This window comes from Geosmithia morbida (genome assembly GCF_012550715.1).
Source record: "Geosmithia morbida isolate 1262 chromosome Unknown scaffold_11, whole genome shotgun sequence".
NCBI classification, from domain to species: domain Eukaryota; kingdom Fungi; phylum Ascomycota; class Sordariomycetes; order Hypocreales; family Bionectriaceae; genus Geosmithia; species Geosmithia morbida.
Genome location: NW_023336198.1, coordinates 687531 through 705720, shown reverse-complemented (window position 1 = coordinate 705720; position 18190 = coordinate 687531). Strand labels below are relative to the sequence as shown.

Here is an 18190-nt window from a genome sequence, read left to right as displayed (position 1 = left end):
AACCAGAAGGCTGAAGATTCGTATTACGCAGCAATTTTTTTTCATTAAGGCCCAAGGAGTGGGGTGGACGGGCCCTAAGGCCATTCCGGAGTCCTCGGAGTCAACTAGCCGGATTTCCACTAAGCCATTTTGAAAGATATACATTCCCACGCACACACAGTACACCAAAATTCATGTATCTTCAAAACCACCAACCTTAACGCAACGCCCACTGCCAGGCAGCTGAGAAGTGAAGCAATTGGCGATGTACCCGTATTGCGGTTGGAGGCTACCGGGGGCTACTAGAGGCACGACATGATATGAGTTTCGTTGTAGTGCTAGATCAAGCGATACCATACAGTATGGCTTCAAGGTACGGCTTGATGTATCTCGTGTGTATTTATATGTATGTCCCAAACGGGGTTTTATTCTAAAAGGTACAAATGGCATAGTGTATCCCAGGTGTAAGCACATGTACCTCTGTAATCCGATTTTGTAGCAGTAATAGGTCACGTGTGAGAGTACAGAGGAGTTAGTGCACTATGTTAGTGTTTGAATGTACCTACTAAAACGGTTTAGTGCGTTGTTCGGCTAACGAAAATGCGTAGTCCGGCTAGCATGGCTCCTACTTTGTCCCCACGACGTAAAGCTTCGAACGTCACCCCCTGGGTTTTTGCTCAACTTCACGCGAGCTAACATTATTCGTCTTCATTCACCACGAGTGTTCGCTATTTGTCCCTCTTTCTTTGCTCCGGCAGCTCCGAATTTCGCATAATGTTCTCCAGGAGGATCGTCTCGGCGGCGCGCATGGTGCCGCTGCGGACTCGCCGTGTGCAGAACTCGATGGTCATGCTACCGTCGATGATGCAGACTGTCCGAAACTACGCCGACAAGGTCGTCCAGGTACCCCAAATGGCCGAGTCCATATCCGAAGGAACTCTCAAGCAGTTTTCCAAGGCAATTGGCGATTATGTGGAACAGGATGAAGAGCTTGCGACCATTGAGACCGACAAGGTATGTGGTCCCGTCGTAATACCGACCTGTGCTCCTGCTAATTTGCTGGTTATCTAGATTGATGTCGCTGTGAACGCGCCCGAAGCTGGTGTTATCAAGGAGTTCCTTGCCAGTGAAGAGGATACCGTGACTGTTGGCCAGGACATCATCCGCCTGGAACTCAGCGCCGCTCCCCCCGAGGGTGCTAAGGACACCAATGCCCCGAAGGAGGAGCCTAAGGAGGAGACTCCCGAAAAGAAGGAGCCTTCTAAGGAAAGCCAGCCGGAGCCCCTAAAGGAAACGTCGCAAAAGCCTGCGGAGCCGGAGCAGAAGAAGCCCGAGCCCAAGAAGACTGAACAGCCTGCCGTTACTACCCCCGGCAACCGCGAGGAGCGTCGTGTATGTTATCCCTATCTCGCTCACATAATGTCAGATTAACATGCTAATTCCATAACAGGTTAAGATGAACCGTATGCGACTCAGGATTGCTGAGCGCCTCAAGCAGTCCCAAAACACGGCCGCTTCCCTCACAACTTTCAATGAAGTCGACATGTCCAACATCATGGAATTCAGAAAGCTGTACAAGGACGACATCCTCAAGAAGACCGGCGTGAAGCTGGGTTTCATGAGCGCCTTTTCTAAGGCTGCTGCCCTGGCTGTGCGCGATATCCCGGGTGTCAACGCTTCGATCGAGGGCCCTAACGGCGGAGACACTATTGTCTACCGTGACTACATGGACATCAGCGTTGCCGTTGCCACTGAGAAGGGACTTGTCACTCCCGTGGTCCGCAATGTTGAGTCCATGGACATGATCAGCATTGAGAGCTCCATTGCCGATATGGGCAAGAAGGTATGATACCCGAACATTTATCGAATATGAAGTGTAGGGCTGACTATTCATTCTAGGCTCGTGATGGGAAACTCACCATTGAGGATATGGCCGGTGGCACCTTCACCATCAGCAACGGTGGCGTGTTCGGCTCTCTTATGGGTACGCCCATCATCAACATGCCCCAGACCGCCGTGCTTGGTCTCCATGCCATCAAGGAGCGCCCCGTTGCTGTGAATGGAAAGGTTGAGGTTCGCCCGATGATGTACCTGGCCTTGACATACGACCACCGCCTTCTTGATGGCCGCGAGGCTGTGCAGTTTCTGGTCAAGATCAAGGAGTACATCGAAGACCCCAGGAGGATGCTTCTGTAGACGGCATGTTCAACCCCTGTCAGTAGTACCCATTACGTGTACTTGTATAACAACAATACTAGAGACGAGATATTTCGTTGCTTTTTTTCCCTTTCGAAGTGGACTGCATAGAAGCAGTGTATCTGTCAATTCACACTACATATATATATTTCCTCTTATGTGTGCATGTAGTATGTGGTGACTTAATATACTTGTATTCTTCATTGCTCTTGCCAGTATTGTTTTGAACCCTCAACTTAAGGCATTGCTGATCCCGCGAGGCCGGCAGAACTATCTGCTGGCACGCACAACATCGAATTATCACGAGTTCCTTACCTTCCGGTAGTGACAATCAACGAGCATCAGAGTTATCACCACCTGCCTCATCGCACGTGTCATTTATCGAAGATACGTCAGTGCCCGAAGCCTAAGTAATTTGACAAGAAGAAGTACAGTATGCAGGTACCCCGGTTTGGGCGAAACCAAGCTATTAGTGGGTCTGCCTCACAGATCGTTTGGCACAGTACTGATGGCAGCGTAATCTCCTTTGTAAAGCCTTGAGTGGAATCGGAGATCGAGCTCGGATTTACGAGCTCGCAAATGCGAGCATATGGCGCCGGCAGCCGAGCAAAACCGAGGCCAAGAAGGCATGGCAGATTTTTTTTTGTGGCAGGAAGGTACACCAACGGACTTGTCAGTGGGGTCTAAGCCTTTTTTTCTGTCCAGGGTCATTTTATGACCCAGAACATGGTGGAAAACGAAAGCCTGCACTCGGTGGAGGCGCAAAGGTATTTCGTTGCAGCCGACCTGAGCCGAAAGTTCGGCCGAGATAACTAGCAAAAGGATGGCAGAATCTACCAAATGCACTCAAAATTTGACTAACCTGCAGCTTGGTGCTTCCTCTACTTACTTCAGTATAGTATACTACATTGCATGGTAGATGTATAAATGAGAACTGGGCGTATGGCTGGGTCGTTTACGAGGCGAATTGAAAGTCGGACGCAGTATTATTGCTATACGACGTGAAGTTCACATGTAACAGGGCGGGGGGGCTTGACTACGGCCGTGACCGGCGAAAGTGGAGCCTGTTCCCGCAGGTCGCCATAACCGGCGAGCCTCCTAGTAATATGCACACAGGCAAGAGGCGCAGAAGCGCCTTACACCTCGTGCGAGCACAAAAAGAAAAAGAAGAATGAATGTCACGCAAAATGAATAGGCCTCATTGCGGGTACGGATTCTCCGGCTTTGTGGCAAAGTAATACAGATGGCGATTTAGATTAAAACCCGAGGACCGCCCACGGCCCAGAGGAGCTTCGGTTGACATGACGAAACGGTACAACGGATTATTTTCTCATTGTCTGTGATTGGCCAGTCGGCTGTATCCTTGCCCCCGTCTCTTAGCCCAGACGGTGGTCTCCCCCAGGTCTCTTTTCGTACTGCAGAGGCTCCACCTGCGTCACCTCGCCGCTCCCTTCGGCATCTTGTGGCTGCCCCCAAAAACACCTCCTCCCACCTAAATTTCAACCTTTTCCCTCTTTTCTTCCTCTTCATACCTCATCCTTGGGTTTGACTGCCACCATATTTGAGCGTCACCCTATCTTCCCGGAGGCTTTTCGAGACTGACCATCTCCTCTCCAACCCTCAATTGATCACCATGCTTGCTACCAAGCAGCTTGCCGGCGGTCTTGCCAGGGCTCGCAGCCTTGGCACCGCTGCCATAGGCATTCGTCGTTTGGCCACCGTGTCGGACTCGCCTCTGGATCGCAAGGTAAGTTTCGCGTTGGCCTCTTCTCGTACAGTGTTTTCCTTCTATGCCACGAGACCACGCTGACCATGTCTTTTTTTCGTCTACAGGTTCGCCAGAACAACTGGGAGGCCAACAACTTTATCAACTACAAGAAAATGTCTGAAAACCTAGCCGTGGTCCGCAGCCGCCTCAACAGGCCTCTGACCTACGCCGAGAAGATTCTCTATTCTCACTTGGATGATCCCCATGGTCAAGACATCGAGCGTGGAAAATCCTACCTCAAGCTCCGCCCTGACCGCGTGGCTTGCCAAGACGCCACCGCCCAGATGGCCATCCTCCAGTTCATGTCCGCCGGCATGGATCAGGTTGCCAACCCCACAACTGTCCACTGTGACCACTTGATCGAGGCCCAGATCGGTGGTGAGAAGGATCTTGCCCGTGCTGTCGGCCTCAACAAGGAGGTCTACGACTTTCTTTCCACTGCCTGCGCCAAGTACAACATTGGTTTCTGGCGCCCTGGCTCCGGTATCATCCACCAGATCATCATTGAGAACTACGCTTTCCCCGGTGGTCTCCTGATTGGCACTGATTCTCACACCCCCAACGGTGGTGGTCTTGGTATGGCTGCCATCGGTGTCGGCGGTGCTGACGCTGTCGACGTCATGGCCAACCTGCCCTGGGAGCTCAAGGCCCCTAAAGTCATCGGTGTTAAGCTCACTGGCGCTCTGTCTGGCTGGACCACCCCCAAGGATATCATTCTCAAGGTTGCCGATATTCTGACTGTCAAGGGTGGTACTGGTGCCATTGTTGAGTACCACGGTCCCGGAACCGAGAGCATCTCTTCCACTGGTATGGCTACCATAACCAACATGGGTGCCGAGATTGGTGCCACCACCTCCCTTTTCCCCTTCAATGACCGCATGTATGACTACCTCAAGGCCACAAAGCGTACCGAGATTGGTGACTTTGCTCGCGTTTACGCCAAGGAGCTCCGTGAGGACCCTGGTGCCGAGTACGACCAGCTGATCGAGATCAACCTGTCGGAACTCGAGCCTCACATCAACGGCCCCTTCACTCCGGATTTGGCCACCCCCATCTCCAAGTTCAGCCAAGCTGTCACGGAGAACGGCTGGCCCGAGGAGCTCAAGGTTGGTCTCATCGGTTCGTGCACCAACTCATCGTACGAGGATATGACCCGTGCTGCTTCTATTGCCCGCGATGCCCTCGATCATGGCATCAAGGCCAAGGCCGCTTTTACCGTCACCCCTGGCTCTGAGCAGATCCGTGCCACCATCGAGCGCGATGGTCAGCTTCAAACCTTCGAGGAGTTCGGTGGTATTGTTCTGGCCAACGCTTGCGGTCCCTGCATTGGACAGTGGGATCGCCAGGATGTCCCCAAGGGCACCGCCAACTCCATCCTTTCTTCCTACAACCGCAACTTCACTGGCCGTAATGACGGTAACCCCGCCACTCACTCCTTCGTCACCTCCCCCGACCTGGTCGTTGCCATGACCATTGCTGGCTCGATGCACTTCAACCCTCTGACCGACAAGCTCAAGGACAAGGATGGCAACGAGTTTCTTCTCAAGCCTCCTGTGCGTGACGACGGTCTTCCCTCGCGCGGATATGACCCCGGTAACGACACCTACCAGGCCCCCCCTGCGGACCGCAGCACTGTCAACGTCGCTGTGTCCCCTACCTCGGACCGTCTCCAGATTCTCTCTCCCTTCAACGCTTGGGACGGCAAGGACGCCCTTGACCTTCCCATCCTGATTAAGGCTAAGGGAAAGACAACCACTGATCACATTTCCATGGCCGGTCCTTGGTTGAAGTACCGTGGTCACCTTGACAACATCTCCAACAACATGCTTATTGGTGCCATCAACGAGGCCAACGGGGAGGCCAACAAGATCCACAACTTCACCAACGGGGAGTGGGGTGCTGTCCCCGCTGTCGCCCGTGACTACAAGGCCAAGGGTATCCGCTGGGTTGTCATTGGTGACTGGAACTACGGCGAGGGCAGCTCTCGTGAGCACGCCGCTCTTGAGCCCCGTCACCTTGGTGGTCTTGCCATCATCACCCGCAGCTTTGCCCGTATCCACGAGACCAACCTGAAGAAACAGGGTATGCTCCCTCTGACCTTCGCCGATCCCGCCGACTACGACAAGATCAGGCCCGACGACAAGGTACGTACTTCCATTCCCCATCGTTACATCTGACACAAGTTAACTCTTGACGAACTTACAGGTCGATATCCTCGCTACTGAGCTTGCCCCTGGCAAGCCCATCACAATGGTTGTCCACCCTCATGACGGCTCCGAAGCCTTCAACATCAGGCTCGAACACACCTTTAACGAGCCCCAGATCGAGTGGTTTAAGAACGGCAGCGCTCTCAACACCATGGCCAAGTCCGCATAACCGCAACGCTAGCATATATAAAAAAGGGGAGAAATAATGAGCGGACGGAGAACATGTTTTATTTACTCTATCTTATTGTTTGGGTTTGAGACCCGTTGGGAAAGTAGGATATCCCTTGTCGGCAGAAACAGGGTGCTATCACAACGATTTGTTGGGTTTTGGGCTTATATCTTTTGTTTTGTTTTACTTAGTCTCTAGGCGCCCTGTTTTCCCCTCATTGTATAAAAATTCCTTTTGCTGAGTTCACATACAATTTTTAAGATGCGTGCACGATTCAGTGACGAAAACTGCTAGCATACGGCCATAATCCCTCGACCTTTTGCCTGTCTGTTAAGAGTAAATTCACGTACGCCCTGGTCATGTTCCAACGATACCTTATTTGGTAACACGACTTATCACCTATTTCTCTGATTGAAATGTGTATGGAACTACTTAATATTGTCCATAACGCGGTGTGCCGCAATTTTCAGGCTCTTCGGAGATTGCTTTGTTTGAAACCTGTATGGGCGTTGCACGCAATCACGTGGTGATAACGGTTTTTCCAACACCCACCCACCAACTTATCTGGCGTGTTCAGGCCATCTTGCCCAGTACAACGTAATACTCGTGTGCTCGGATACCGTGGAGAAGATCGTGTCCAACATAATTCCCAACGTCGCCAGGCTAGGATAATCTTACAGTTCGGGAATGAATTGAGCAGGATTATACGGCTTCCAGCGACCTGTTCTTGACACGAATCGAACCCGCCGTGAGTACACGGAACGAAGAATAGACTACCGACCCTCCAACATTTCGGGGTCCCCCCTGACGACTGGTCGAACGAAAACAAGGGAAAAAAGCCGTACACAATCATGCCTAGCATACAGGGGTTCAGCACGTTGCGAGCGCGCTCATACATTCTCAGGCTCCCGTTGTTCACGCGCATTACTATAGGCGTCATCTTCCTTGTCTGGCTGGCGGGAATACAGTCTGTTTTGGATATCAGGGATCTTGGCGCGCTTGTGCCGTCCAAGATCAGTCTGACATCAGGTACGGTTCAACGACGGTAGTGGTGAAGCTGCATTTTGCAGAACCAGAAGGACTAATATATCGTGTCATACAAACAGCCCACCGTCTTAATACTTATGCCTTCATCCACCTCAACCTCTTCCACGCCCTCATCAATGTCGTTGCTTTGACGCCACTCATGGAACGATTTGAAAGCGAACACGGGACCTTGACGACGCTGGCCTTGTTTCTCGGACGTGAGTGGACCATCCGCCGGCACAGGAACTGTATGCGATCTTATGCTGACTATCCTCAGCGATAACAACTTTTCCGGGTATTCTCTACTTGATTATTGAAAGATTCATTCTCAGGTTGGACAATGCGGTTATGGGTGCCAGGTAAGAGAACACGATACTACCATTCAAATCTGAACGTGATGTTAACCTGTCGCTTCCAGTATCTGGGTGTTTCTCCTTCTCGGAATGGAAGCCATCCGAACCTTCAAGTCCAACCCCTACCTGGTCATTGCCACACATCACATCCCGACATGGATTACTCCTCTTCTCATGATATTTGTTGTCGCCGTGCTGATGCCTGGAACGAGCCTTCTGGGGCACCTTTGTGGAGTGACAGTTGGATACGTTGGTAAGCCTGCAAGCCGTTCTTCTTGGTTGATATGGCCGCTCTTACTTACCACCCTTTCTAGTTGGTCTGGGATACATCAAGTACCTCGCACCCCCCGAGTGGGTGCTCCGTTGGGTCGAGTCGCGATTCAATCTGCTGGTCATCCTACCCCATTATGTCAGTGTTGACCAAAAGACGTATGGACGCTTTGGCGTCTTGCCGTCAAACAGCCGCGCCGGCGGCAGCGTGGCAACAGAGCTTGTGGGAAGTACACAGCGACTAGGTCCGTGAGTTATCGTGGCACATGGCTTTATCTCTGATAAACCAAGTGAAGATAGGGGGGCTTTGTGACAAAGCTGTCCTGTGTATTGTACGCTGATTGTTTACGCACCGTTGTTATACTTGGTACGCCCTGCAGCGTGTCTTGCATTGTGAACTGGCGTTGGGTTGCGCTGGGAGTCATTGGATGGTTCGATATTGACTAGGGCTGTGGCATTATACGGACCTGTTGTCTTTCTTTACCATGTATATGTAATATTGTTGGGCTGTTGAGATTATCTGCACTGCCAAACCACGGAACTCTCTGACGTCTCGACAGCATCATTATGTAGATTATGTTCATAAGGAGGATCAGAATTTTTCAGAATTTTACTACCATCTACTAATACTACTACTATATTAGATACAATGATATTTATGAAGATTCCATGACTATTCGACAACGCCATCAGCGCTAATACAAAGGACCTTTCCTGAGAACGCGTCCTCTCCCGCATGCAATGAAGTAATACTCGGCTCTGCCTGTTCCTTTCAAAGATGTTGTAGCTTGTGAGTTTTAGGTGAAGAACAGCGATTTCTTACATGCGGAAGCGCATTGAAAATACCTAAGCTATTAATCACCAAGTACAGAGGTATACGGAGTATTACTCGTACAAACAATCAGTAGCTATATTTGTTGCTGCCTATGCTGTATAGGTACCCATGCACTTCACAGGGCTATTGGTGACAGTGGGTGCTACACCCCTCTCTATGCAAGTCCCTTCTTAACCTCCACATGCCCAGGGTCTCCTACAACTACCATCATTTACTACATAATACAACCCATAGGATCTGGGGAGTCAGCGAGTCGCGCGATCTGGACACGATGCCACGATTACTGTGTAAGTTGATCACCTGATTAAATTGTGCAAGGAATAGGTTAGCTAATAAGAGAAACCGTGCAAAGCTTCGGCAATGTCATTGCGACGCGACCCGCGCATCCTCAAGCTCCCGCCTTACCTGTCCTTCCTGTGTGTCGTCGTAGGTGTCATCTGGCTCCTCGTTCTACCGCTCGACGACTTCTCCCGCCGAACATATATCTCGGAGAACGCCTTACTTCCAGGACAAGTCCATACTTACTTTGGAGGGACCGAACACAACGTCTTGCGAGCTTACCGGCATGAGGTCAACGCCTTGGTGGACAAGGACAACTACGAGTACGCGCATACCCCCGATGCACTTTGCATGCGGCCAGACCGGAACATATTTCACTGACGAGTCACAAAAATCCAGGATCAATGACAAGCTCGAAGAGGTACTCAAGGGTCTCGGCGTCAAGGTCGGTCGGCAAAGCTACGCGTACCGAGCGGGTGGCAACGAATACCGCGGCGAGAATGTATATGGAATTCTACAAGCCCCCCGTGGTGACGCCACTGAGGCCATGGTACTTGTGGCAGCCTGGAAGAGCATTGATGGCGATCTGAACCGCAACGGTGTCTCCTTGGCTTTGACTCTAGCCCGCTATTTCAAGCGTAAGCTTACAATCATACTGCCCACTCTTTGACTTGGCCTTGGAGATCTGACCCTAAGCAGGATGGTCCCTTTGGTCCAAGGATATCATTATACTTTTCCCTCCGGATAGCCAGACAGGCACGCAAGCCTGGGTCGACGCCTATCACGATGCCCATGACCCTAACCAGGTTGCGCCTCTACCTTTGAAATCGGGCGCTCTGCAGGGCGCCCTCGCCATCGACTATGCTCAGGAAAGACGCTTCCAGTACATGCATGTCATCTATGACGGCGCAAATGGTCAGCTCCCCAACCTCGATCTCATCAACTCCATCATCAACATCGCAGGCGGCCAGATGGGCATCAATAGCTACATTCAAGGCATGCGCCACCACACAGGAAACTACAAGCACCGCCTATGGACCCTGCTTCGTGGAATGTTCAGTCAGAGTCTGGGAAATTCCGCTGGTCCTCACAGCAGCTTCATCCCGTATCACGTCGATGCGGTCACCCTTCAGCCCTCCGGCAGGGGTTTCCACGACGAAATGGCCATGGGGAGGGTTGTAGAAGGCACATTCCGAAGCCTCAATAACCTGCTGGAGCATCTCCACCAGAGCTTCTTCTTTTATCTATTGGTACAAAGAGACCGCTTTGTGAGTATCGGAACGTACCTTCCAAGTGCCATGCTCCTGGCTGCAAACTTCACTATCATGGCCATCTTCCTGTGGACGAAGAGTGGACAGCTTCCCATAACCTCCGAATCTAGCGGGGAGAGCCCCGGGATCTCCAGCAAGGGAAAGGCTCGAGATGCAGATACATCCGTCGTAGGTGAGAGAGATCTCGTTCTTCCACTTGGAATCGTCGCAGCTTGCCACTCTCTTGCTGCTATTCCCGTCTACTTATTCAACCACCTCCCTCTCGAGGTATGCTATACTCAAGATACCCTCACCTCTGTTCATGATTCCGCAGGTCTGACGTGTACCTTCAAACACTAGATCCTCCCCGCTTCGTTTGCGGCCTTCTCGGCTCTATCAGCCGCCGTGCCGCTCATCATATCATATCTCATCCTGCCACGTTATAAGCCGACAGTCCAGCACTCACAGCTTACCAAGTCATGCTCTCTGCTCACCCTCGGCATGGGCCTGTCTACACTTGCCACGCTCAACTTTTCGTTGGCCTTCGTTGTCGGCCTCCTGGCTACTCCGCTCACATTTGTCAAGCCTACCAAGAGCCAGCCCGTTAAACTGGCCACTGCTGCTTTACTGAATCTCGTGGCGCCGCCAGTCGTTATATACGCTGTTACTACGATATTCGGGGCGGATGTTGCGTATATACTAAGAGAGGCTAGCTTTGGTTGGAACGTCTGGGGCTTGTACACTCCGGTTGCCGTGTGGGCTCTTTGGTGGCCCGCGTGGACTATCGGCATGGTCAATGTTTTAGGTCTAGTACCTGAGTGATAAAATCAGGGGGGGTAAAGCATTTGATCCATTTCACTAGAAAGGGTAAAGACCTTGAATGTTTACAGCGTTGAGATACCAACCGTCGCATAGGTCAATTAAGCAAGGGGCAAGCTTCAAGGATTGAGTCACATGGGTTGGTATCTATGATTTTTGTTGACAACCCCTTAGCTTAGTGTACATTTTTTTGTAATACCATGCTGTCTTTGTGCATCCACCGATCCTGTAATTGTATCTATGCTGCCCACACGTCCTTTCCAGCTCCTTCAATCCAGTTTCCAAGCTGGTTAACGCTTGAGTCCCAGTCCAGCAGACGGTCGCGCAGGTTAGACACCTGGGCCATGTCCAACACCTTGGGCTGAACCCAAGTAATGTGCGCGACCTCGTCTACCTGATCGATGGTACCGCGGAGCAGTCCCAGGCTGAGAGCCTTCATAATAAGGTGCTCAATTTCTTCAGGCTTAACCTTGGTTTCTTGCGAGATAGTGGCAAAGGTCATGGCACGGTCGTGGGGCGGGCGGCGAAAGACAGCCTCCGTCAGGGCTGCCAGGTAAATTTTCTGGCGCAGGTGCGCTGAGTGCTCGCTCAGGAGCCTGTTCTCGGAGATGTGGTCGGAGAGTACATCGTAGGCAGCGAGGTCACCTCGGTTGAAGGCGAATAAGAGATCGCGAAGCCAAGCATCGTCCTCACTTTTGGCGAGAACGTCGAGAATGGGGTGGAGCAGCAGCTCACCAAAGTTATAGTTGTTGTTAGAAACTAGGGCGGCAACACTTAGATAGTATGCCCTCTTGTGGCGCTCGACATCAGTCATGGTGTCGAGATCGACACAGGCAAGGTATAAAAGGGCAGTGCGGTAATAGTTGGCGAAGTCCATCTTACGCTGCACATGCAATACAGATTAGCATTGGCCCTCAAGTTATCATTCGTAAAGTAAAGGTGTCTTCAAGAGAGCGACGAACCTGATAGTAGCTGGCGTTAGCATCGTAGAATGCTGCGTGGACTATTGTCTCGACAGAATCGAAAGATTCGAGTTTCTTCTCAGAATCGTCCAGGTCCTTCCTCGCCCCATCAAGGTCGCCCAGGCTCAGCTTTACCCTGGCGACGGCAACCAGGGCATAGACCAGAGCATCCTGGGTGTTCTCATTGTCCACCTTCTTAGCTACGGACTGCATCAGGGCCAAGCGCTCGCGGTCTGCCCAGGGTAGGAAATAAATCAGCATAGGCTCTACCGTTCTGCATTCAGAAGAACACGTAGACTCATATCGTACCATCGCATTGTGTGGCAGCCTTCAGAGCGAGCTGTACTAGCTTCAGCTGGTTGATTTTGTCGGCAAACTTGAGGATGAAGACCCTGTAGAAGGCCATGCGTTGCGGGGCGCTGCCCTCGTGATTGAAGAAGCTGACAAGTGCATCGGTGAGCTGGTGCCACAGCTTGCGCTCCCAGAAGTCCTCAAAGTCGAGAATCAAAGGCTGCAGCTCCTCGGGCGCTTCATCCCGCTGCTCGGCAAGGAAGTCGGCGATAGTGTCGGCGCTCATCGTAAAAAGAGGTAGGTGTCAAAAGCTCGCCAGGTAACAGCACCACGGTCGAAAAGTTGCTTCGAATAGGAGGGCGTAGATATAGACGGCAGGCTACTGTTGCAAAATCTGTGCAATATGTCTGCGTAGCAGATCTGATTTCCAAGGAGCGGGTGAATGGTGGTCGTGGCGTTGATGTTAGCACGTTGCTCTAGAGCCGAAGCTGCGTGCCACAACCGAACAACAATCAGGATTCAGCGTGGTGACGCTCGTCACCGATGCCTGCGCACTGACCAGTTTGGCACCCCTCTGGTGGGGCGCGGTCAACCTATACGGACCTCAGAGATGATGACCAGTCACGTGATCTAAATCCACTTCTTCCCCGGCCGACAAGCGTCCCCATGCCCCATTGCCCCATGATCCGACGTTCGATCCAGTCTGGAGTAAGTCGGGAGAACAAATATCAACGACGTTCAAAATCTCCAGGATGGTTTCCTCTCTTTCCGCCGTGCGATCCGTAGCAAGGGCCATGCCCAGTCCTACCGGAAAGCGCTACCTCTCCGATATCTCCATTACACGAACTGGAAAACCCGTTATTCGAGTTGAGGGTGGCCGGTAAGTGGATTGCGGAGTAACTAGCAATTGAGCAGACGGTGACATACTGACTGCCTCTCATTCTCCAGATCATCTCTCGGCGGTATGGTGCAATGACTTCCATGGCCAAACGCACTCTGATTCTAACAATTATGAACAGGCCACACAGCGACTGTTTTCGGCGCAACCGGACAGCTCGGTCGTTACATTGTGAACCGACTGGGTGAGCGTGCCTGACCGGGTCACTTTCGCGAATTGTTCTAACACGAATCTGCAATTAGCCCGCCAGGGATGCAATGTTGTCGTCCCCTACCGTGAGGAGATGTCCAAGCGCCATTTGAAGGTCACTGGTGATCTTGGCCGCGTTACCTTCATCGTCAGTTACTCCCTCGCCTCCTCTCGGCCAAGCCGCGGCTCCAGTTTAACCGGTAATAGGAATACGACCTCCGCAACACCCCTTCGATCGAAGCCAGCGTCCGCCACTCCGACGTTGTCTACAATCTTGTCGGCCGCGACTACCCGACCAAGTACGTTTTCACGATCCATTGACGATACATAGCAGCAGTCTAAATATGCTTTAGGAACTTCACCCTAGAGGACGTCCACGTTGAGGGAACCGAACGCATTGTGGATGCTGTCGCCAAGTACGATGTCGACAGGTATATCCACGTCTCGTCCCACAGCGCGTCTCTCGACTCTCCCTCTGAGTTTTACCGAACAAAGGCGAGGACTACCACAAATATATCACTAGGATATAGCCGCTTACAATTTCACAGGCCCAGGGAGAGGAAGTTGCGCGAAGCATCTACCCAGAGACTACGCTTGTGCGCCCCGCCCCGGTGTTTGGTTTCGAGGATAACCTTTTGCTGAGGCTGGCTTCGGTCCTCAACCTGTTCACAGCCAACAACATGCAGGAGAAGTTCCGCCCTGTTCACGTCAGTCTAAATGCCACTTGACCTGATTCGCTAGAATCCCTATTGACGAAAACCATTTACAGTCAATTGATATTGGAATGGCCCTGGAAAAGATGCTCTACGACGAGTCGACTGTCGGTCAGACATTTGAGCTCTACGGACCCAAGGAGTACAGGCTGTCCGAGATTGCCGCCATGGTCGACAAGGAAATCTTCCAGCAGCGTCGTCACATCAACGTCCCTAAGGCCATTTTAAAGCCTGTTGCCGGCTTCATCAACAAGGTCCTCTACTGGAAGACGCTCTCAGCGGACGAGGTTGAGCGCGAGTTCCTGGACCAAGTCATTGACCCAGAGGCCAAGACATTCAAGGACCTGGGCATTGAGCCCGGCGACATTGCCAACTTTACCTACCACTACCTAGTAAGTTCCACTAACCCCGCATTATTTTGCTGCCTACTATACATAGCCTTCAAGATGTAGCTAACCCCCATTGCAGCAAGGTTTCCGTAGCCAGAACTACTACGATCTGCCTCCGGCAACAGAGAAGGAAAAGCGGGAAGAGAAAAAGTACATTCACGTGTTGGATGAGCTGTGAGGATTAGTGTATTGTGAGGTTTCGAGATCACCGTGGCCCAGGAATCTAGAAGTGCAGCATTTTTTCAAGATGGGTTTCGCAGGTGTTTCAATATTCGCGTTTAAGCAAATGTACAGTCAGTCCTTTTTCCCTTTTGTCCGTAAACGTCGACTGGGATCTTCCAGCTAGTATAGTAATATCGGCCGTCTGCTTCCCCCCCGTCGCATCGCTTACCCGTGTCCATATCTTACGTACACAACATGCGACAGTCTACTCACAGTGTTCACATCTTCCTGATACTCTATTGTAATATAAGGACATATCGGGGGGCTCTTAGCCATTTAATATTTCAATTGGGAGTCGTATGCAGAATCCCTTCTTTGCTATGAGTCTGGTCCCAAAAGGGGAAAGTGTGGACAGATACAATACGAAGAACAATCTCCAACTTCATGCCCACTCCATGATGCTCCCACGCTTGCACGTAGTCTTTTGTCTAGGTCGATTCTTTTATGAAGCATAGTAATTTCCCAGCATGGCCTCTGACAGTTTGAACTCGAACCTGAGTCATTTTCAACCAAGAGAACGGATAATGTAGAAAAGGAGATAGGCCTGGGCACCCAGAACCTCGGATATCGATGCTAACTCAACCTTGTGATCATTGAATTTAAACCACTGTGTACATTAAAGTGTTAACAACATACACAGATTATGGATTGGCATGCTTTTCCACATACCTGGTCACCAACGCGACAATACGATACGTAATGGCCAGTCTCGATCTCGCCCACATGAACCACGACGCTGAGCAGGTCGTAGGTGCAAGACCTCTCGAGTTGGGCACTCTCCCTGCCTTCACGACCACGAGGGCGATTTGTGTAAGGCAGCATGTTAAGCTGGAGTGGGAACCTTACGGGCGAATCAATCTTGGACGCTCGATCATGTCGGCCTTGTTTGTACTCGAACCGCTACAATGAGGGTAGGAAAAGGTGTCAGCAAACTATCGGAAAAATACTGTCTGCTGTCATCTTACCTTGAGCTGAATAGATAGCACATTAGGAAGGCATTTGATAGTCGTGTTGCGCCGTGCTTGCTGCAACGAGTTGCAGTTTTGGCAGCGATATTCGCACTTGTCTGAGCTGATGTATTCTTCACCAAGACAATCGTTGAGTGTGAGAGCCGGCGGGGGGCCGTTGAACTTCTTCTTGCGCTTCTGCACCAAATTCTCTAGTCCCAAACTAAGGTCAAGGAATGACTGTACAGCGTTGGTAGTACCAGAGCAGTTCTGGCATGTGGTAGTCGTCTGGATCTTGCCGTAGAATGTCTGGTGAATGATGCAATTGCAGCTGTGTTCGCTCCCAGTCTCGGGCTTCCTCCCATCCCCGTTCCTCTCGTGAAGATCCTCAGCAAGAAACTGAAAAAACTCGTGGGCGTCTTGCTCCTTGGTGGTGACAAGGTTCTCAAAAGCCTTTTTCTCTGATATCCAGAATCCGGAGAGGACGTTTGCTGCGGTGTAACCGTTGGTGTTCTCAAGAGCATAGAAGTCTTGGAACATGTCGTCCATGGCACAGCTGAGACAGTGGGGGACCTGGCACTCGCTACTCTGGTGGCCGTCGCTCAGGTAAAAATTACGCAGAAGCGGGTTGTGGAGCAGACTCTGGAGGACAACATTTTGATAGCAAGTTGCGCCAGCATTGTATATACCGCGAATTCCGTTCGCTCGGCATGACGATATCGTCGTGTTGGCGGAAATGTAACGAGGATCGTCTTTCGTTGATTCGCCGAAGAGCTCGTCGTGCTTTCTCTTGCGTCCTGCGGTCGAGTAAATTAGCACTTGCGTAAAGAGTGTCCTTTTTTTTCTCTGCAAAATCTTACCAGAAAACGATCCAGTGCCAATCTTCCTTACGCGAAGCTCCTCGAGTGTTGGGTCCCAGACGATGTCATCGCATTTTTGGCAATAGAGCGAGCCACTGCGCGACTCGACATCTGTAGATCCAATGTTAGTTCACTGCCTGAAAATCGAGCTTTCTCTCTAACCAATGACTAACAGAATCGATGTGACTTCTTGTTCCCGTGCTTTAGGCGGTCATCTTCTGCCAGAGTTGCCGGGCATTGCAAGCAAAGGTAATTTGACGTGAGCGAGGTAACGGGTTGTCCGTCTTCATTCGTCGATGTCTGGGAGACAAGGGGAACTGTGTCGAAAATCCCTCGAAGAATCATTTTGTAGTGACTAATGGAACTGTTCATGGCTTCCTGCGATTGGGAGAGTAGTAACTGTACATGTTCTGCGGGAACTGTCAGTAGGATGTCCCGGTGCCACCTAGTAGCTTGCTTTGGTGTTTGGGAAAGAGGCATACCGCAGCCAAACAAGGGCGTCCCCGGAACAGGTGCCTTGACTCTAACATTTTTTGGGGAAGCTGGTGTTGTAGGTCTGGCAGCCATGACGTGCTGTTCGACCTCGCCTATGCGACTGTATGATTGCTCTCGTTCGTCTGTCGGTCGAAAGCCAGGAGATGATCAGGAGGTAGGCTGGGGCGTGTGGTGTCCAGTCGCTGTTGTAGGTGTAAATGTTATGTCCTTGTTGTTGTATGCTACTGGAGGCGAGGCTCTCGACATTATTGGCGAACCTTACCTGGTCCGAGAAGCTTTTGAGTGCAGGAACTGTAAAGCAAACTGGTGGTGGTTGTGCTGGCGGCGGTGGCTTAAGGGATTGGGAGGCTGAATAACTCTTAGCAGTTAGACTGAACGATTGGCAATTTGCACCTTGTCGCCATCTGATATAACGTGCATTTGGCGATACCACAGTCCAATTCGGCTCGTGATGAATGTATCTGGCTTGTTTGATTTGTATTGGTAAAGGCCCGGGCTGTTGCTTTGTTTCTGTCCGTGATCCGTAGGGTGGAGGGAAACCTGCCCCAGAAATTGGATCCAGCGATCGGATAAGCAGGTGATAAGCGCCCTAGTGTCTTCTTATCAACTTGTGAGGCAGCGGCTTAAATTCAGCCCCGACGCCATGACATATCCCTCTGTACGAGCGACTATCATATATAATAATTATATTGTTCAAATCAAAAGGGTTTTTTCTCGATATATTGTCAAAGAAGTTCATTCCATTACACATCCTTTATTCATGGATTCTGCGCACTAAATCGGGACGCCATAAACATCATGACCGTATTGTTGTAGTCATCTGTCGTCCTAGCACGTAATATATGCCCCCAATCCAACTTATTGTGCTGAGGCAACAATAGGACCTGATATATAGGTCCAACCCCTCACAATAATACTTTAGCCAGTTCTCCCACCACTAAACAATCCAGGTCATCAACAAGTTGCGCATACATCCCAGACATCAAGAGTCAAAGATTGATTGCAAAATAAGCTTTCTCCAACAGGTGCCGTCTATAGGGTATATGCACACAAAAACAGCATTCGGCCATACC

The 18190-nt window shown here is 51.0% G+C and overlaps 7 protein-coding genes across 7 annotated transcripts; 5 read left to right on the top strand and 2 right to left on the bottom strand.

Moving 5' to 3' along the window:
• Window positions 1-753: 753 nt before the first annotated feature.
• On the top strand, window positions 754-2175 carry GMORB2_2009 (2-oxoglutarate dehydrogenase E2 component (dihydrolipoamide succinyltransferase); the record flags this gene model as incomplete). Its single annotated transcript, XM_035463989.1, has 4 exons — window positions 754-993; window positions 1051-1371; window positions 1430-1822; window positions 1879-2175. The coding sequence occupies 4 exons, from the start codon at window positions 754-756 to the stop codon at window positions 2173-2175; spliced, it is 1251 nt and encodes a 416-aa protein (XP_035320253.1).
• A 1633-nt stretch (window positions 2176-3808) lies between these two features.
• Window positions 3809-6319, top strand: GMORB2_2008 (aconitate hydratase; the record flags this gene model as incomplete). The annotated part of the gene is made up of 3 exons (XM_035463988.1): window positions 3809-3922; window positions 4009-6087; window positions 6149-6319. 3 exons carry the CDS (start codon window positions 3809-3811, stop codon window positions 6317-6319), a joined length of 2364 nt encoding a protein of 787 aa, XP_035320252.1.
• A 1186-nt stretch (window positions 6320-7505) lies between these two features.
• Window positions 7506-8215, top strand: GMORB2_2007 (Rhomboid protein 2; the record flags this gene model as incomplete). The annotated part of the gene is made up of 4 exons (XM_035463987.1): window positions 7506-7563; window positions 7623-7704; window positions 7764-7951; window positions 8013-8215. Coding segments are annotated over 4 exons (531 nt in total), but the record flags the coding sequence as incomplete, so codon positions are not given.
• Window positions 8216-9163: 948 nt separating this feature from the next.
• On the top strand, window positions 9164-11154 carry GMORB2_2006 (GPI-anchor transamidase subunit GAA1; the record flags this gene model as incomplete). The annotated part of the gene is made up of 4 exons (XM_035463986.1): window positions 9164-9405; window positions 9482-9720; window positions 9782-10620; window positions 10693-11154. The coding sequence occupies 4 exons, from the start codon at window positions 9164-9166 to the stop codon at window positions 11152-11154; spliced, it is 1782 nt and encodes a 593-aa protein (XP_035320250.1).
• Window positions 11155-11389: 235 nt separating this feature from the next.
• GMORB2_2005 (26S proteasome regulatory subunit N9) lies at window positions 11390-12690 on the bottom strand (the record flags this gene model as incomplete). The annotated part of the gene is made up of 3 exons (XM_035463985.1): window positions 11390-12034; window positions 12114-12346; window positions 12423-12690. The coding sequence occupies 3 exons, from the start codon at window positions 12688-12690 to the stop codon at window positions 11390-11392; spliced, it is 1146 nt and encodes a 381-aa protein (XP_035320249.1).
• Window positions 12691-13156: 466 nt separating this feature from the next.
• GMORB2_2004 (NADH dehydrogenase (ubiquinone) 1 alpha subcomplex subunit 9) lies at window positions 13157-14771 on the top strand (the record flags this gene model as incomplete). Its single annotated transcript, XM_035463984.1, has 8 exons — window positions 13157-13277; window positions 13424-13486; window positions 13545-13639; window positions 13699-13790; window positions 13845-13932; window positions 14040-14198; window positions 14261-14596; window positions 14673-14771. The coding sequence occupies 8 exons, from the start codon at window positions 13157-13159 to the stop codon at window positions 14769-14771; spliced, it is 1053 nt and encodes a 350-aa protein (XP_035320248.1).
• A 549-nt stretch (window positions 14772-15320) lies between these two features.
• Window positions 15321-17189, bottom strand: GMORB2_2003 (ubiquitin carboxyl-terminal hydrolase 22/27/51; the record flags this gene model as incomplete). Its single annotated transcript, XM_035463983.1, has 5 exons — window positions 15321-15422; window positions 15485-15715; window positions 15781-16559; window positions 16623-16733; window positions 17105-17189. The coding sequence occupies 5 exons, from the start codon at window positions 17187-17189 to the stop codon at window positions 15321-15323; spliced, it is 1308 nt and encodes a 435-aa protein (XP_035320247.1).
• Window positions 17190-18190: the final 1001 nt, after the last annotated feature.